This window comes from Staurois parvus, unplaced genomic scaffold (assembly GCF_062004578.1).
Source record: "Staurois parvus isolate SC_StPar_1 unplaced genomic scaffold, SC_StPar_1.0 ptg000205l, whole genome shotgun sequence".
NCBI lineage: Eukaryota > Metazoa > Chordata > Amphibia > Anura > Ranidae > Staurois > Staurois parvus.
Window position 1 is genome coordinate 680,195 of NW_028318001.1, and position 18,138 is coordinate 698,332.

At 41.8% G+C, this 18,138-nt stretch overlaps 1 protein-coding gene across 1 annotated transcript in view; it reads left to right on the plus strand.

The window, feature by feature from the left end:
- Positions 1-18,138, plus strand: part of SPIDR (scaffold protein involved in DNA repair) — a 770,885-nt gene that overhangs the window by 678,980 nt on the left and 73,767 nt on the right. The window contains exon 9 of the mRNA XM_089678484.1: positions 2,555-2,642. Coding sequence (XP_089534610.1) covers positions 2,555-2,642 — 88 coding nt within the window. The remainder of the gene's footprint in view (positions 1-2,554; positions 2,643-18,138) is intronic.

Consider the following 18,138-nt stretch of genomic DNA (forward strand, 5'->3'; position numbering starts at 1 on the left):
AGCTTTTAAAATACATTGCTCTCCAGTTTGTAAATGCTGAACACAGATCCTAATGGTAGTGCCGAGTGCCACTTTAAACAAGCTGCTAGCTGGTGTTAGTACTCCTTTAACCTTGCTGAAAACCTGCTGAAGCTTGCTAGCAGCTTAACATGGCAATCAGTAGCAATAATCACATGTAAAATCGGACAGGCTGGTTGTACCCAAGATCAGTCGATCAACTTGGGTACATTCAGCCTACTCATACATGATTAGACCCGTCTATGGCCAGCTTAAAATTCCACTTTAATGGAAATGAGCAATGTAATAAAGTTTGTTCATTTTATTTTATTGCTGGTAACTTTTTGGGGTACTGTTATAGTCGGTATCTATCCACATTTCTCTATTTAGTCTTCTATTGGGATGTGGTTCCCTTGCATGGGTTTATGATCTGGCACTAGCTCAAAACACAAAAAGTGCCTTGCATTAATATTTAACCCCTTAGACTTTGCTACAATTTTGTAGAAAAAAAAAGAATTAAAACATGTATTTATATTTATTGCACAATATACTAACACCTAGAAAATACAAAATATGTTTTATTAGGACACAAAAAGATACTGTATGTTCAATTTGCAAGTCATCCATCTATTTATTTTAATAAAAGGGTACCTGTAAAATATATATACAGTCATGGCCGAAATTGTTGGCACCCTTGATATTTTTCCTGAAAATCAAGTATTTCACACAAAAAAGGTATTGCATTAACACATGTTTTGCTATACACATGTTTATTCCCTTTGTATGTATTGGAACAAATATAAAACAGAGGCAGAAAAGCAAATATGACATAATGTCACACAAAACCCCAAAAATGGGCTGGACAAAAGTATTGGCACCCTTAACTTAATATTTGGTTGCACACCCTTTGGAAAACATAACTGAAATCAGTCGCTTCCTATAACCATCAATAAGCTTCTGACACCTCTCACCCGGAATTTTGGACCACTCTTCCTTTGCAAACAGCTCCAGGTCTCTCTTATTGGAAGGACACCTTTTCCCAACAGCAATTTTAAGATCTCTCCACAGGTGTTCAATGGGATTTAGATCTGGGCTCATTGCTGGCCACTTCAGAACTCTCCAGCGCTTCTTTGCCATCCATTTCTGAGTGCTTTTTGACGTATGTTTGGGGTCATTGTCCTGCTGGAAGACCCAGGATCTTGGACGCAAACCCAGCTTTCTGACACTGGGCCCTACAGTGCGACCCAAAATCCTTTGGTAATCCTCAGATTTCATGATGCCTTGCACACAGTCAAGGCACCCAGTGCCAGAGGCAGCAAAACAACCCCAAAACATCATTGAACCTCCACCATATTTTACCGTAGGTACTGTGTTTTGTTCTTTGTAGGCCTCATTCCGTTTTCGGTAAACAGTAGAATGATGTGCTTTACCGAAAAGCTCTATCTTGGTCTCATCTGTCCACAAGACGTTTTCCCAGAAGGCTTTTGGCTTACTCAAGTACATTTTGGCAAACTGTAGTCTTGCTTTTTTATGTCTCTGTGTCAGCAGTGGGGTCCTCCTGGGTCTCCTGCCATAGCGTTTCATTTCATTTAAATGTCGACGGATAGTTTGCGCTGACACTGATGCTCCCTGAGCCTGCAGGACAGCTTGAATGTCTTTGGAACATGTTTGGGGCTGCTTATCCACCATCCGGACTATTCTGCGTTGCAATCTTTCATCAATTTTCCTCATCCGTCCACGACCAGGGAGATTAGCTACAGTGCCATGGGTTGCAAACTTCTTGATAATGTTGCGCACTGTGGACAAAGGCAAATCTAGTTCTCTGGAGATGGACTTGTAACCTTGAGATTGTTGATATTTTGCCACAATTTTGGTTCTCAGGTCCTCAGACAGTTCTCGTCTCCTCTTTCTGTTGTCCATGCTTAGTGTGGCACAGACAGACACACAATGCAAAGGTTAAGTGAACGTCTCTCCTTTTTATCTGCTTTCAGGTGTGATTTCTATATTGCCCACACCTGTTACTTGCCCCAGGTGAGTTTACAGGAGCATCACATGCTTGTAACATTCTTATTTATCCGCAGTTGTGAAAGGGTGCCAATACTTTTGTCCAGCCCATTTTTGGAGGTTTGTGTGACATTATGTCGAATTTGCTTTCTTTCCTCCCTTTTTTTGTTTTGTCCCAATACACACAAAGGGAATAAACATGTGTATAGCAAAACATGTGTTAATGCAATACGTTTCGTGAGAAATACATGATTTCCTGGAGAAATATCAAGGGTGCCAACAATTTCGGCCATGACTGTATATATAGATATATATATACATAGATATAGACACACAATGATTTTTCATATTTTTAGGAACCCATTGCTTTTTGCATGTGCTTTCTTTTTTTCTATTCCGTTGCATAAATATTAAAGCATGTGCATTATGACTGAATTTGAACCAGATGCTCAGATCTTGCCTGTACATCTGAGCAGCCTCTGAATATCTATAAGCAACTAGAATATGTTTGTGTAAAAATGTATTGTGATATAATATCTAGAGGTATTTGCAGGGCTGCGGGACTCTTCAGTTTAATTGACAGTCTGTGGCCTCCATTGGCTCCCATAAAAATCCATGGGCAAAGTCAGGAGCAAGGACAGGTGAGTGAATTGATTTGTCTTTTCTTTCCATGAAGATTCAAACTACATGAACTGAAAGTAATTGCCCATAAGAACATATTTCCTAGATTTGTGCTAATATTTTACAATCTGTAAGGATTTGCATACTTTTAACTATACAACACTGCAAATGTATTTATTGGCCTTGAGGTTTTCTTTCTCTTGCAAAGTGAATATGCAAAAACAGCTCAGTGCTCTTTCAGATGTGGAACAATAGAAATTACTTCTCTGCTGCACTATTTTGCAATCTGAACCAAATGTAGTAATCTAATACAACAGCTAACCTAAACGCTAATGGTATTTCTATAAATTGTTAGAAAAGACACAATGAAATGTTCTAATGTTGTGACCACAAAATATTTTTATATTTTCCTGAGCTATGTACTGCTTTTTACACTCTTTGAAGTGTCTCAAAGCCACCTGGCTAATAAATGACTATATGTTCTACCACATACATTGCCAGGTGTAATTTAGGACATGGTCGCCTTCAGAAATAATTAGTTAAAGATTGTTAAACTGTTTCTCCATGTACTGTGCGGTGTCTGCCTCAGGTAGCTGACACTTAAGTGATCATATTCATCCAAAAATATGCAGCAAAATACATAATAATCATAGTTGTATTCATTTGAAGTCCATCAGTGTCCCACATACAATCAGGGTGAGTCCCATGAGTGGTACATATACCACACATTAGGAACCACTCTCCTGGAGTAATTAAGAAAAGAAAAATAGACACTTGATTTACTAAAAGAGTCAAGTATGTTCTGTTTGCAAAGTAAATTTTCACTTTGCCTAGTGAATGAGATGAAACAATGATGATTTTGATTATTTATTCCTTTCTTTTTTTTTTATTTTAATTTTCCTCGCATGTGATTGGGTATTCTTTGCAAAGTGAATTTCCGCTTGGCTTTACCTCATTCACTAAGCTTGTTGAAAATTAACTTTTCTCTATATTCTCTATTACTTTAGTCAATCAACCATATTTTGGATAATCTTTTTTCCTGTTTTTTAAGGAATACGTATTAAAGAGGTCAGCTTGATGTAAATAAAGTTATTGATGTGTCTTACTAGTACACCTCATTATATGACGCAAAAACAAAAAAAAATACTATGTAAAGGTTTCTATGTCTAAAAATTCCAGCAAACTATATATTAGTAACATTCCACATGTCCTTAAAACCCTCAAAACCTGTTTCCATTTCAGTACAACATTTTTGGAAATGGTGAGTTTTAATTAAAAAATTATTTTCACTATAACTTTTCTATAGCTTACACGTTTTCATTCTTTTAAAACATGACCTCAAAAAGATTGTAAAGAATTTTTGGAATATATATGGACAAGAAAGCAAGCCTCCATATCCTACACCAATCCACCAGCAATCAATTATTTGGCTGAAGTTCTAACAGGGGGTAGACCCGCCGGCTCGAATAAGAAGCCAGGCTGATGGGATTCTGTTAAATATTTGGGTAATTTGATATCATCGTTCCTACCTCATTTGCCGATTACGCATAATCCTTTATTTCCGCCAGGCCTAGAACATCCCCCTTCTTTCTCTTGGTGGACCTCCCATGGCTTTAGTATTGTACATGATTTTCTGAGTACTCGTACATTTCCATCATGGGAATCTCTTCGAGAATCAAGGGGGGTCCCGCCACGGTAATATTATTGGTATTTGCAATTGCGCCACTGGGTCCTATCCCTCCGTTATACCTCTACATAATCAATAGTAAAAAGGAATGCGCTAATCAATAAGAAAGTGTCACAAAATAATTTAAACCAAAAAATAAAAATATGCCTAAACTAAATATATAAAAATATATATCCAAACTTCATATATGAAGTCCAACCGCCATAAAGTGATAAACAATGTAGCAATCTGTATATAAATAAAAATAAAGTCCACAATTCTTGTATAAAGTCCAACCACCATAAAGTGATAACAATGTAGCAATCTTGTATAAATAATTAATACCGTGAAGAATCCACCACCAAATTAATTAAATGAAATCACCAGAGCGATATGCTGATCAAATTATAAATCAGCATAATTGCTATTGCTCTGGGAGCGATGATCTGTTTGAAGTATCCAAAAGTATGGGAGCAATACTCTGCAATCAGCCAGCATGGATGAAGGAACTTTATTATCAAAGGAACCTCCTCTCTCTCCATGACTAAGGCAATGCTCGGGGGATTTAAAAAGAAATATAATCGTGCAGTACGTTTTTTAAACATAGGCTTTATTGAATGTCAAATAAAAACTCACAAAGAAGGTGTCTAAGCCGACACCAGCATAAACCACCTCTGTCAATCCCAGGACTGGTCCTACTGCTCAAGAGCCCCTAACGTCCAGTCTTGCAGTGGAAAAACATCCCTCTCAAATTACTTATTCGTTTTAATCAGAATAAGATCTTATGTCTCCTTTATTATCAATTATCTCAAACCCTACTTCATCCATATCCTTAAAAACATACCACCTTCAAGATATATGCCTTCTGCAGACAACCTTTGAACTACACCTCTTTATCCAGGAGACTTGACAGATGAGTACAAACTTCACATCTGACCACATAAAGTGTTTACAAATAACCTGGTAAACAGTTTAAGCGGTTATAAATCCTTATATATACAGTACCTAGTGAAGTGACTGGCTTCAGGTGATACACAGATTAACCAATTCCTCCTACATAGGTTGTTCCTGTTTATTTAAAGCCATTTGTCCCTTACAGCCTTGTAAAACTCATAGATGAAGAGTTTTTTTTCAGACTCACAAAGCAGGGGGCAGAAAGCTGCAGTTATACACTGTAAAAGAGCTCTGAGAACTGATTGGATGGAAGAGACACCCCCCCTCCACACAGCTCACAAGAACAGAGCCGAGGCTGTCAAGCAGCTGGAGGCCCCTCCCCATCACCTTTTTTCTCTTGGTATTATGTCAAAAGTGATTCATGCTGATAACAGAGTAACAAGACAGCAAAGAGAAATTACACTTAGTGCTTTGGATTGAGGCAAGTAAACACCATAGAAATGTGTTTTGTTCAGATTTCATGTCTGAGGTTTATAACCACTTGAAATTCACAACCTCCAAAGAAATTAAAATCATACTGTCATATATATAATGACCAGGCTATTTTTTGCTGTTCGGCACTGTGCTATTTCTACTGGCAATTGCGCAGTCATGCAATGCTGTACCCAAACAAAATTTATGTCCTTTTTTCACACAAATAGAGCTTTCTGCTGTTTTTACTTTTTGCTCTATAAACAAAAAAAGACTATATTTTTCACTTTTGGTTATAAAAAATATCCAATAAACTCAAAGTTAGTCATAAATTTAGGCCAAAATGTATTCTGCTACATGTTTTTGGTAAAAAAAAAAAATCCCAATACATGTATATTAATTGGTTTGTATGAAAGTTGTAGCGTCTAGAAACTATGGTATATATATTGGAATTTCCACAGCTTTTACTTTCTGACTGCCTCAGAAGCATCACATTTCTTGAGGTGCTAAAATGCCAGGGCAGTACAACCCCACCCCCCCCCCCCCAAATGACCCCTTTTTGGAAAGTAGACACCCTAAGGATTTTGGAGAAGCGCATGTTGAGTCCATGGAACTATTTATTTTTTTCCACAAATGGCTCGAAAATGACAACTTGTTGGGGTTTTTTTACACGAAGTTGTCACTTAAATTATTTATTGCTCATGCATCCCAGGGGTTAATGTGGAATAACGCCCCAAAACACATTCTTCTACTTCTCCTGAGTATGGTGATACCACATGTTAGAGACTTTTTTGCAGCCTAGCTGCATACAAGCTCCCAAACTCCAATGACCACCTCCAGGCTTTCAAAGGGCATACTTCCTCATATCACTTCCCTACTACCTATCACAGTTTCGAAGGCTCTAAAATGCCAGGATAGTACAAACACCCCATCCCCCAAATGACCCCTTTTTGGAAAGTAGACACCCCATGGAATTTGATAAGAGGCATGGTGAGTATTTTACAGATATCATTTTTGTTACAGGGGTTTGAAAAAGAAAAGAAATTTTTTTTTTTATTTTCTTTCTTCATATTCCAAAAACGTGGCAACAAATGAGATCTGCAAAATACTCACTATGCCTCTTGGCAAATACCTTGGAGTGTCTACTTTCCAAAAAGGGGTCATTTGGAGGGGTTGCCTCTACTATCCTGGCATTTCAGGGCCAACATTAGAAGCTTATGGCACACACCACCCACTCTTGAAGACCAAGCCTGGCGATCACATGATCACTGGCTCCCATTTACTGGGATCTTCATTCCACTGTGTCCCCCCTCTGTGTTAGTACAACCAAAGTGACGTACCCGTATGTCGCTTTGCCTGTAGCTGCCGCAGTACATTGCGGGCAGGAAGCGGTTAAACTAAACAAAACTCACATTTTCTTTATTTGAGCAATTAATTTAAAAATAAATAGTGTTACTGCATATAAAAAGTGTGCATTTTATTCTGTAGTTTGTCCAGTTTAAAATTAATTAAAATTATGATTCTGGTAAAGTGTTTTTTTTTTTTTCAATCTTGTGCTTTTTTTCAATGTGATACTTGCAAACAGATGTTAAAGGTGTAAAAATATTAATGAACAAAGCAAACAAAAAAAATGTTTAAATATTATTAGTTAATAAAATAGTAAAAAAAAAATCAGAGGAAATATAATTGAACGGAGAAGGAGCTGATTAGAGTAAACTAAGGGTTAATAAGGGGTTAAACAGAAACATTTTATATATAAAAACAACACAAAACTTTTTTCTACTTGTCAGGTTGCTTTAACTCAGTGGTTCTCAACCTTTCTAATGCCGCGACCCCTTAATACAGTTCCTCATGTTGTGGTGACCCCCAACCATAAAATTATTTTCGTTGCTACTTCATAACTGTAATTTTGCAGTGGGAGGACTAGTGCCACATCATTGGTTTCAGTGGAAGGAGTAGTGCCCCATCACTGATGTCAGTGGGATGAATAGTGCCCCATCGTTGGTGTCAGTGGGAGGAATAGTGCCCCATCGTTGGTGTCAGTGGGAGGAATAGTGCCCCATCGTTGGTGTCAGTGGGAGGAATAGTGCCCCATCGTTGGTGTCAGTGGGGGAAATAGTGCCCCATCGTTGGTGTCAGTGGGGGGAATAGTGCACCATCGTTGGTGTCAGTGGGGGGAATAGTGCCCCATCGTTGGTGTCAGTGGGGGGAATAGTGCCCCATCGTTGGTGTCAGTGGGGGGAATAGTGCCCCATCGTTGGTGTCAGTGGGGGGAATAGTGCCCCATCGTTGGTGTCAGTGGGGGGAATAGTGCCCCATCGTTGGTGTCAGTGGGGGGAATAGTGCCCCATCGTTGGTGTCAGTGGGGGGAATAGTGCCCCATCGTTGGTGTCAGTGGGGGGAATAGTGCCCCATCGTTGGTGTCAGTGGGGGGAATAGTGCCCCATCGTTGGTGTCAGTGGGGGGAATAGTGCCCCATCGTTGGTGTCAGTGGGGGGAATAGTGCCCCATCGTTGGTGTCAGTGGGGGGAATAGTGCCCCATCGTTGGTGTCATTGGGAGGAATAGTGCCCCATCGTTGGTGTCATTGGGGGGAATAGTGCCCCATCGTTGGTGTCAGTGGGGGGAATAGTGCCCCATCGTTGGTGTCAGTGGGAGGAATAGAGCCCCAACGTTGGTGTCAGTGGGGGGAATAGTGCCCCAACGTTGGTGTCAGTGGGGGGAATAGTGCCCCATCGTTGGTGTCAGTGGGGGGAATAGTGCCCCATCATTGGTGTCAGTGGGAGGAATAGTGCCCCATCATTGGTGTCAGTGGGAGGAATAGTGCCCCATCATTGGTGTCAGTGGGAGGAATAGTGCCCCATCATTGGTGTCAGTGGGAGGAATAGTGCCCCATCATTGGTGTCAGTGGGAGGAATAGTACCCCATCATTGGTGTCAGTGGGAGGAATAGTGCCCCATCATTGGTGTCAGTGGGGGGAATAGTGCCCCATCATTGGTGTCAGTGGGGGGAATAGTGCCCCATCATTGGTGTCAGTGGGAGGAATAGTGCCCCATCATTGGTGTCAGTGGGGGGAATAGTGCCCCATCATTGGTGTCAGTGGGGGGAATAGTGCCCCATCATTGGTGTCAGTGGGGGGAATAGTGCCCCATCATTGGTGTCAGTGGGGGGAATAGAGCCCCATCATTGGTGTCAGTGGGGGGAATAGTGCCCCATCATTGGTGTCAGTGGGGGGAATAGTGCCCCATCATTGGTGTCAGTGGGGGGAATAGTGCCCCATCATTGGTGTCAGTGGGGGGAATAGTGCCCCATCATTGGTGTCAGTGGGGGGAATAGTGCCCCATCATTGGTGTCAGTGGGGGGAATAGTGCCCCATCATTGGTGTCAGTGGGGGGAATAGTGCCCCATCATTGGTGTCAGTGGGGGGAATAGTGCCCCATCATTGGTGTCAGTGGGGGGAATAGTGCCCCATCATTGGTGTCAGTGGGGGGAATAGTGCCCCATCATTGGTGTCAGTGGGGGGAATAGTGCCCCATCATTGGTGTCAGTGGGGGGAATAGTGCCCCATCATTGGTGTCAGTGGGGGGAATAGTGCCCCATCATTGGTGTCAGTGGAAGGAATAGTGCCCCATCATTGGTGTCAGTGGGAGGAATAGTGCCCCATCATTGATGTCAGTGCGGTGGAGGGGGAAATAGTGCCCCATCTTTGGGGTCAGGGGGGGGAATAGTGCCCCATCGTTGGTGTCGGTGGGGGGAGGAATAGTGCCCCATTCTTGGTGTCGGTGAGGGGAGGAATAGTGCCCCATCGTTGGTGTCTGTGGGGGGGAGGAATAGTGCCCCATCGTTGGTGTCAGTGGGGGGGAGGAATAGTGCCCCATCATTGGTGTCAGTGCGGGGGGGGGAGGAAATAGTGCCCCATCATTGGTGTCAGTGGGAGAAATAGTGCCCCATTGTTGGTATTAGTCACACAAATGATGGGGCACTATTCCTCCCACTGACACCAATGATACCTTGCTGACCCCTGCTCCAGCCTGGGCTCGCTCTCTCACTTACCTGTCAGCTGTCTTCCTTCTCTGGCCGCTCTCTTCTTCACTTACTCCGGCAGTTCCCTCGATCTTCTTAGATCTACGCGCGCTGCCGCTCGGCTCCTCCTCTCCAAGCTCCACCTCCTCGCCGGTGATTGGCCGCCTGTGTGCCTCTCCTGAGCTACAGTTCCGGTGGCCAATCAGCGGCGAGGAGGCGGAGTTGTTGAGGGATCCCGGAGGTGTGGCCAGGTGACAGGGCAGCGTGTCATCCCGCCCACACATCGACTGAGTCAGAGGAGCGGTGTCTCGGTTCCTAAGACCATCGGAAATATGTGTTTTCCGATGGTCTTAGGCGACCCCTGGGAAATGGTCGTTCGACCCCCAAAGGGGTCGCGACCCCCAGGTTGAGAACCGCTGCTTTAACTGAATTCAAAGTTCATACCTTTGATCTGTAGATGGATAAACAGAAAGATACAAAATTAAACAGTGTTTTTGGTATCTTTCTGTATTTGCAGCTGAGCATTGTTGTTGATAAATATTGTTAGACTGCTTTTTTTTTTGACGGCTCCAGTTGCTGGGACCTTCTCTGTGTTCTCAGCAATGTAGTCATTATTAATCAGAGTTGAATATCCCTGTACAGTGACAGCACTGGTTCTGGAAGAAGGACTGGACATTCTACACACGTCCTGTGTACAATGATGACATTTTTGTGGGCCTGCTTAGAACGCTCAGAGTCTGCAACTGGTTAAACTCAAAAACAGACATTTATTATATTGCAGTTTACCAATTCTTAGAATTGATGGCTGCATTCATTTTATTTCTGCATTCATTTTCTCTCGATCAACTTGTGTACAATGGGATTCCCCCATCAACCACTGTGGTTGGAATTCCCCCATCAACCAAGTCAATCAAGCAAAGAAAATTTCATAATCTATGACCTGCATTAGAAAAGAAAACTGATACATTCACCACATCTAATGATTGGTACGCTGCAACATACTGTATTACATTTTTGGTTTTAGATTCAATACCACTTTAAATCCAGGAAGTCTCTCTAATAGGTCAATGAGCCATTCTAGATTCCTGCCAGATATGTGAAGTCCTGGAAGTCTCCCCAATCAGCCAACAAGCAAATATTTTCTGAGGTACAACTTGTGTTCTCTCTGTGACAGCCACAAATTTCTGGAATTTTCTTCAGCCATCCTCAGCTACTGGTATATTTAGGCTGGTTATGAAAATCCTGAACAGCTCATCAGTTAGCCAAGCAGTGCAGGACCCCATTTCATTATAAATACTAGTGCTTTCACTGCAACAGTCCATAAGGTGGCAGGGCCAACCAATCCATGTTCCAATTCATGACTCCTCTATTCAAGTCAGGCGAATATGATTGGCGATTCATTATGGAGTTATCAATCCAAAGCGGAGGCAGTTTTCCTGTTTCTGAAAATCACTGTTATAAGTAATTATGAGGCTTATGCTAGGGTGAAGTTTCCTTTGTTTTGTACTAAGGCTACATATGTGGTATTTGCTGGAGAAGCAGCTGTAGCTGACTGGCCATTTTCTCAGAGTTAAAATTGTCATTTTCTTTCTGAGCTTGCTTATATTTAATGTATTGTACATGTTTGTCACATTGGGGACCCTTCCTATTTCTCTCCATTTTCCTGCCCCTTCCTTCTTAGCTGCCTTTGATGACACAGTTCTAATTCAGCAGGGAACGCACAAGAGCATGTGTAGATATGCCAGTACTCTGTTTGCCTGTTTAGTAAGGAAATTAAGTTATATCTGCATAGTGACTGAGATGAGCAGTGAGTATGACGATTGCGGCGTCAGACCCCAGCCCTTCTCACCAAACTTGTGACCGAAGGACTAGCCAATCTAAAACCGCACTGTCACGTGCGTAACAATGCCACACTCAGCTGCACCCTGCACAAAGATTTTCCAGCTAATGGAATACAATCGATGTACCTGCAGCCTGAGAGCAATTGTTACTGGGTCGGGTTAATTACGCAATTAACCCTTCACACTGCTAACACCTCCTTTTTGTACAGAGAAGGAGGAAACTCGGGAATATTAGCAATAACACTATGATGTTTGAATAATCGTCTGTATACCACTGTCACCGCAGGCAGAGATATATAGAGGTTTTAAAAACATACAGTAGCGCTCTTCAGAGACAGGGATTCTTAGTTTGCATTAAGGAGCTTAAGAAACAGTTCAACACTTTTCAGAAAAAAAGATTTATTACTTAAAAGGGCAAAATGGTGCAATAAAAGTATTTACAGAAAAAAGATGTAGCCAATATATATATATAAATACAGAGAGCAATAACACAGCAAAGAGATAACAGAAGTTTAGAGAGGTAAAGTACTTGCCGTCAGCCTTGGTTTAAGCAGCGTTCAAGTGTCAGAGCAAAAGGGTACCATTCTCCCAAAGTTGGTTTTGATGTTAAAAGGGAGAATTCTTCAACTTCTTTCACAACCAAGCATAACAGCCTTTTTGTAGGAACTCAGCAGGGTGTCTCCATACAGCAGAGAATCAATCGCCTCATTTGGGGAGGGGTGTTGGAGGCGGGGAACTCAGGCTATGACCAAATCACTTGCAGTTTATATCATGGTCAATAACCTTCCCTAGGGACATGTAGCAGCCTAGCCACTATTAGATCAATATGCAGAATCATCTACTGAACGTCTTGATATAAAATATGACATACCTGCTTGTACCGGTTAAGCAGATATCGTTTTCTACTCTCCTGTAGACTTCAACTAGTGGGTGTAAGATATCAGACGACTTGCATTAAACTGAGCTAACCAAATATATGCTTGATTTTTATGTAATTATTTCCCAGCTCCAAATATAAAATTATATGGGAAAGTGGGTTTTTAAATGCGAGTCTGTTTTACAGCTAGCTGGAATGTCTTTGAAGCCCAGTGAAGGACTGGTTTATGGTTTTACGATATCTCAGATTGAGAAGCTAACAGACACCCGGGCACCAGCTAGTTTTGGATTTATAACCATCTCTGTATTATTCAATGGAGATCACTCCCTCTCTCCCAGCCAGCCCATTTGCTTTATTAATACTGTGACTATTCCTCCCCAGCCAGCAGTATTCTCCGTGTCCATCCCTCTCCAGTCCCTTTGACCCCCATCTATTTACTTCCCCTCCCCCTTCCTTCATGCCAGCACAAATCCTCCTCCTTTTTTATCATTATACAGACCAGGATCTCCCAGTTTCACTCCAGTTCTTCTTTACTTATCCCTCATCTACTAACCCCTGTTTCTAAGGCACAAAACAACTAAAACTGGGCTTCAGGCTCTTTGTTGTGATTTTTGAGGATCTTAAGCCCCAGTTTATCCTATGATTCACATAGGAATGCGCCCTGCAGCTCAAAAAGCTGCTTGAAGGACCTAACGCCTGAAGCTGGAATTAGAAGAGCCCCAAAAATCTGCTTGGTAGAACCTAGAAGAGTAAAAACAGAAGACGTGGTGGTAGCTTTGCAAACTGGGAAAAAGTGTTTGATGCCAAAAAGAGCAAGAAGTACTCTAGAAGAGTGCCTTGACAGGAAAGGCTGGAACCTAATCATTAAAGGCAGTTTTACCAAAAAACTGCCTATGCAGGTAAATGTGTCTGTAGATGTAATAAAATAAACTGTGCAGCGTTGACCAAAGTTAGATGCCCTTGCTATAGGCCATTTATTTACCTCCCAAAGTCTGCCTGAAAAACTCCCAGAGATGGCATAATCCCATACTGCCTTATTGCTAGGATGCTGCAAAGACACTCCCAGCTGTTACTGTTCACCCTTACCATCATAGGAGTGAGCTCTCAAAAATGGAGTTCAGTGTTACCATGTCAAGGGAGAGAGATCGCATGTGTGGGGGTTTGAATCAGAGAAAGAGCTTGGTCCTGTGATGGTGGAGGTGCACAGTATCAGCTGGGAGTGTCTTAGCGATGTCCTAGTAATGAGGTAGGACAGGATCATACCATCTCTGGGAATTTTCAGTCCGGCTTTGGGAGGTATGTTAATAGCATACGCCTATAGCAAGGGCATTATTCAACTTTGGTAAACACTGCAGTTTGATTTTTATGTACAGACACCCCTTGCATAGGCAGTTTTTTGGTAAAGGTGAACTATACCTTTAAGACCAACATTTAGGTGATGGTCTGCCTAATTCACTTGGAGATGGTGGACGAAGAAACTGGTGTACTCTTACAAAGTCCATCAGGAAAACAAAGTGAATAAGTCTTCCTGAAGAAGCAGTAATGAGAGAGCGTTTTTCCCTGCTTAAAACATATCCATTCAATGGAAGGAATTTTTCTTATGTTGAACTGGAGCCAGATAGTGGGATGGGAGAATAATGGGGTTGATTTACTGAAGGCAAATATATTGTGCAGTGCAAGTGCACCCACAAGTACACTGCAAATGCAGTTGCTCTAGAACTGAGGGGAAGCTTTGCTAATTTATATCATCCAATCATGGGCAAGTAAAAATGCTGTTTTATTGTTTTCCTTGCATGTGATTGGGTTGTCTTTGCAAAGTGAAGTGAGAATGATGAAGGATCATCCACAGCCCAGAGGCAGGAAAGAAGAATGCTAAAACAAGGTCTAAAGTTAGTATTATACTTTATTCCTCTACCTATTTTAACTCTAACTCCAAAACAAGCTCTTGACACTAAGGGCCACACAACAATTGTCTATTTTCCTGGATGAAACTGAAAAAAAAAAATAGGGCATGGTGATTTTTTGCACATAAAGCAGGGTAGTAGAAATATATGCTAAACTACAAAAAATAAGTATCATTCAATATTGTAATATGACCTGCATTCTGGATGACAAACCATATGCATACTGTAAATACACAAAAACGTGCAGAAACCTACACATTAACAGGCAGCAGAAATGCAAGTCACTGCATATGAATATGTGTGAAAGGGCTCCTAACTTATCCCCAAATGTTGTTGTTTAAACCCAACAGCAAAAATTAGATATATTGCAGCTTACTGGTGTGCTGGCTGCATTATTTTCCTTTTTCAGACTTTTTATTTACTTACTTTTCACCTGTTGATCCAACCAGTAAATTTATTATTTTTCATTTTACTTTTAAAAATATCACGCTGTCCAGACAAAGTAGCAGCTAGGGGGTTGCAAGAAACCATTTGCAACTGAAAGGGATTCTTACAATAGTCAGATTTTATTCACTTATGTATAACCTTTATCCTAAAAGGAAAACAAAAAATTATGATGTAACCAGCAGTAAAATGTGTCAGCTGGAGTTCGGCTTTAATTTATTAATCAAGTCCATCTAAATCTGCTGGTGTCTCTAACACTACTCTCTCCCCAGACTGATAAATGTTGCTGTCCAAAAGTGTCTTGCTCCTTCAGTGGAGTGAAAACACCCTAACACAGGAAGTATACTACTAGCTGAATCACCAGATGAAAATAACGGAAAACCAAAGACAAAAAAAAAAAAATGCAGCCACCGTATTTAAGGATCGGTAAACTCCAATATATGATATTATTCAATATATTATATTTTTGTTTTTGGGTCTAATTCTGCTTTAACACCTTCCCCATCCCTACCTGTGGAAGTGATCCCTTGACACTTACCGCCCCCAAGACAACTTCATTACTATCTTTTCTTGGCGTCATTCTTGACTCGAACCTCTTTTTCCTGCCTCATGTCAAATCACTTACAAACACCTGCAGGCTCCATCTCCGCAATATTGCCAAGATACCTGCCTTCCTCACCCCAGACACCACCAAACTTCTTGTACACTCCCTCATCATCTCACGCCTTGACTATTGCAACTCTCTTCTCACTGGCCTACCCAAGTGCAGGCTCTCCCCGCTCCAGACCATCCTGAACTCAGCGGCCAGACTCATCCACCTCACCACCCGCTCCACCTCTGCAACCCCCCTCTGCCTCTCCCTCCACTGGCTCCCGATTGCCCAACGCATCAAATTTAAACTTCTAATCCTGACCTACAAAGCCGTTCATAACACTGCCCCTGACTACCTCACCAACCTGATCCCCAAGTACCACCCTACCCGTACCCTTCGCTCCTCACAGGACCTCCTTCTATCCTGCTCCCTGGTCTCCTCCTCCCATGCACGCCTGCAGGACTTCTCCAGGTCCTCCCCCATCCTCTGGAACTCACTGCCCCAATCCATCCGACTATCTCCTTCCCTCCTCACATTCAGGCGCTCCCTCAAAACCCATCTCTTCAGGGAAGCCTACCCCACCCTCACCTAACGGCCATTCTCCCTCATTCCTTCCTCCACTTCATCCCCCTCAGCCACTTCATCCCCCTCAGCCACTTCCTATTGTTCCACTGCCCCCTCCCTCCTAGATTGTAAGCTTGAAAGAGTAGGGCCCTCTTACCCCTCGTATGCTGTCTGTTTTTGTTGTACTGTGCCATGTATTGTCCCCCCTATTGTACAGCGCTGAGCAAACCCTTTGGCGCTATATAAACTCGATGTAATAATAATAATAATAATAACTGCCCTTAAGAGACACTATCGCCTTACCCGTGGTCATGTCTAGCAATTGGCTGCTAGGTCTGGACCCTTTCACAGGGGAGTAGGTCATATGCTCCTCTATAGAACAAACAGAAGAAGAATAAGAATTGTATGATATTATTAAAGATTATGCTGCTGTCTTTACAATGCATTACTGGTGACGGACAGACAGACCTTTTTCATCAGAGCTCTAATGAAAATTGTTCACTTTTGAAATCAGTCAGTGGTTAAGCATGCTTGGCTGTTGAGCATGACAGTGGCTGCATAATCTCTAACATGATCCATCACAGGGATTTCTTCTGTGCTGTGAGGGCTGAGCAGGTTTCCTCCTGGATGCCATTTTATGTGGTATATCAAGTCTATAACAAACACTTGTAAATACCAAATACAATGATCTTCTGTTTGTTCTAAAAATCTTTTATAAATATTCCTAGTCTGGAAGAAGCAGCAAAGCCATGGATACTGCATATTACCAAAAGTTCTGTATTGTCACCAGCTAGCCATTCTTGACCTCTGTAGCTGCTTGTACTGTAAACTAACTTATTTTCAAAGATCATAACAAATACTGTAAAGCAGTGCTTCTCAACCACAGTGCCCTTTGGGTTCCCTCAGGTGCTGCGAGTATGCGGCTCAGTTTGCTCTGCGGCCGGCTCACCCGCACCAGAGCAACGCATGACCCTGTCCAGGGCAGTTGGCATGTAGTGCTGACCCCATCAGATCTTCTCCATCCCCTCCGCCATGCAGTTGGAGCAAAAAGCTAGGACTCTGATGTGAAGTGGGGCCTGTGTGATTGGGGGCTCTGTGATGGGGAACTCTGATGTTATACGTGCTCTTATGTATAGGAGGGACTTCGATGTTATGAGGGGGGACTTTTACACAAGAGAGAGTCTCTGAAGTGATTGGGGAACCTCTGACACAATTGGAAGCCCATTGATTAGTAACATCAACACTTAAGTTTTTTACATGTTAGACTGGGATGCCTCAAGATTTTGCATACGTTTAGGGCACGTTCACATCAGAACATGGTGTTGGAAACTGCAGCACCATACGTTCCATTTGCAGTGCATTTTTAAAAAGTAGCAGCATGCATTACTTTTGTTGCAATCCATGCACTTTCAGCATATTCAAATGGATAGGCTGAAAATCACATCGCACTGAATCACAAAAGAACACAGATTGTTCCTGTGTGAATTGGCACTTAAAGGGAGCCACAACTGAATAAAGGTTGGGGAAAATTACTTTAAAGTCTGGTTTCCGTCAGTTTAAACAGATTGACAGCACATTAGATGGCTGGCAGGCTGCCAAGACTGTGTTGTATAGTAAAAAAAATTTCAGTGCCTCTTTTGAAAAATGTAAAGATGAATTTATCCACAATGCTTGTAGATGTAGAGATAATTGTGGGCTTGTTTTAAAGTGCTTTTAATTATTATTCAGAATTTGTAATTGCTGTAGTGTGAAAAGTCTGGGCCAAGGTTCACTTGAAGAGTTGCAATGCAACAGTGTATCAAATCATTTATAATCCATCTATTTGGCTGTGGAAAATCTTACTGTCTAAGGAAGGATCAAATAGGAGAATGTATTTGCCTATTGATGTGTATGTGAACATCCTTCACCCAAACGGCTTTAGGGAATGGAATTTGTATTGTTCTGGAATCTTTCTGTTACCATGTTACGAGACCTTTTCTGAGAAAATATATACTCTTGAAATGGGCACACTATTGCAGGTTAATGCCTCTAGTTTCTCAGTATGGTAACGATTAGTGCAATAAAAATCACTTATTAACCTTCCAAAGGAAGTTTCTTTTCTGCAGGGCAATTTCCATCACACAATAGCATGGTTCTGTGCTTACTTCAGCAATGTGTTAATTTCTGCATATTAAAAATCATTTATAATAGTGTGTTATTTATCTGTGTCACAATTTTGCCTGTTACAGAACCCATTCTAGT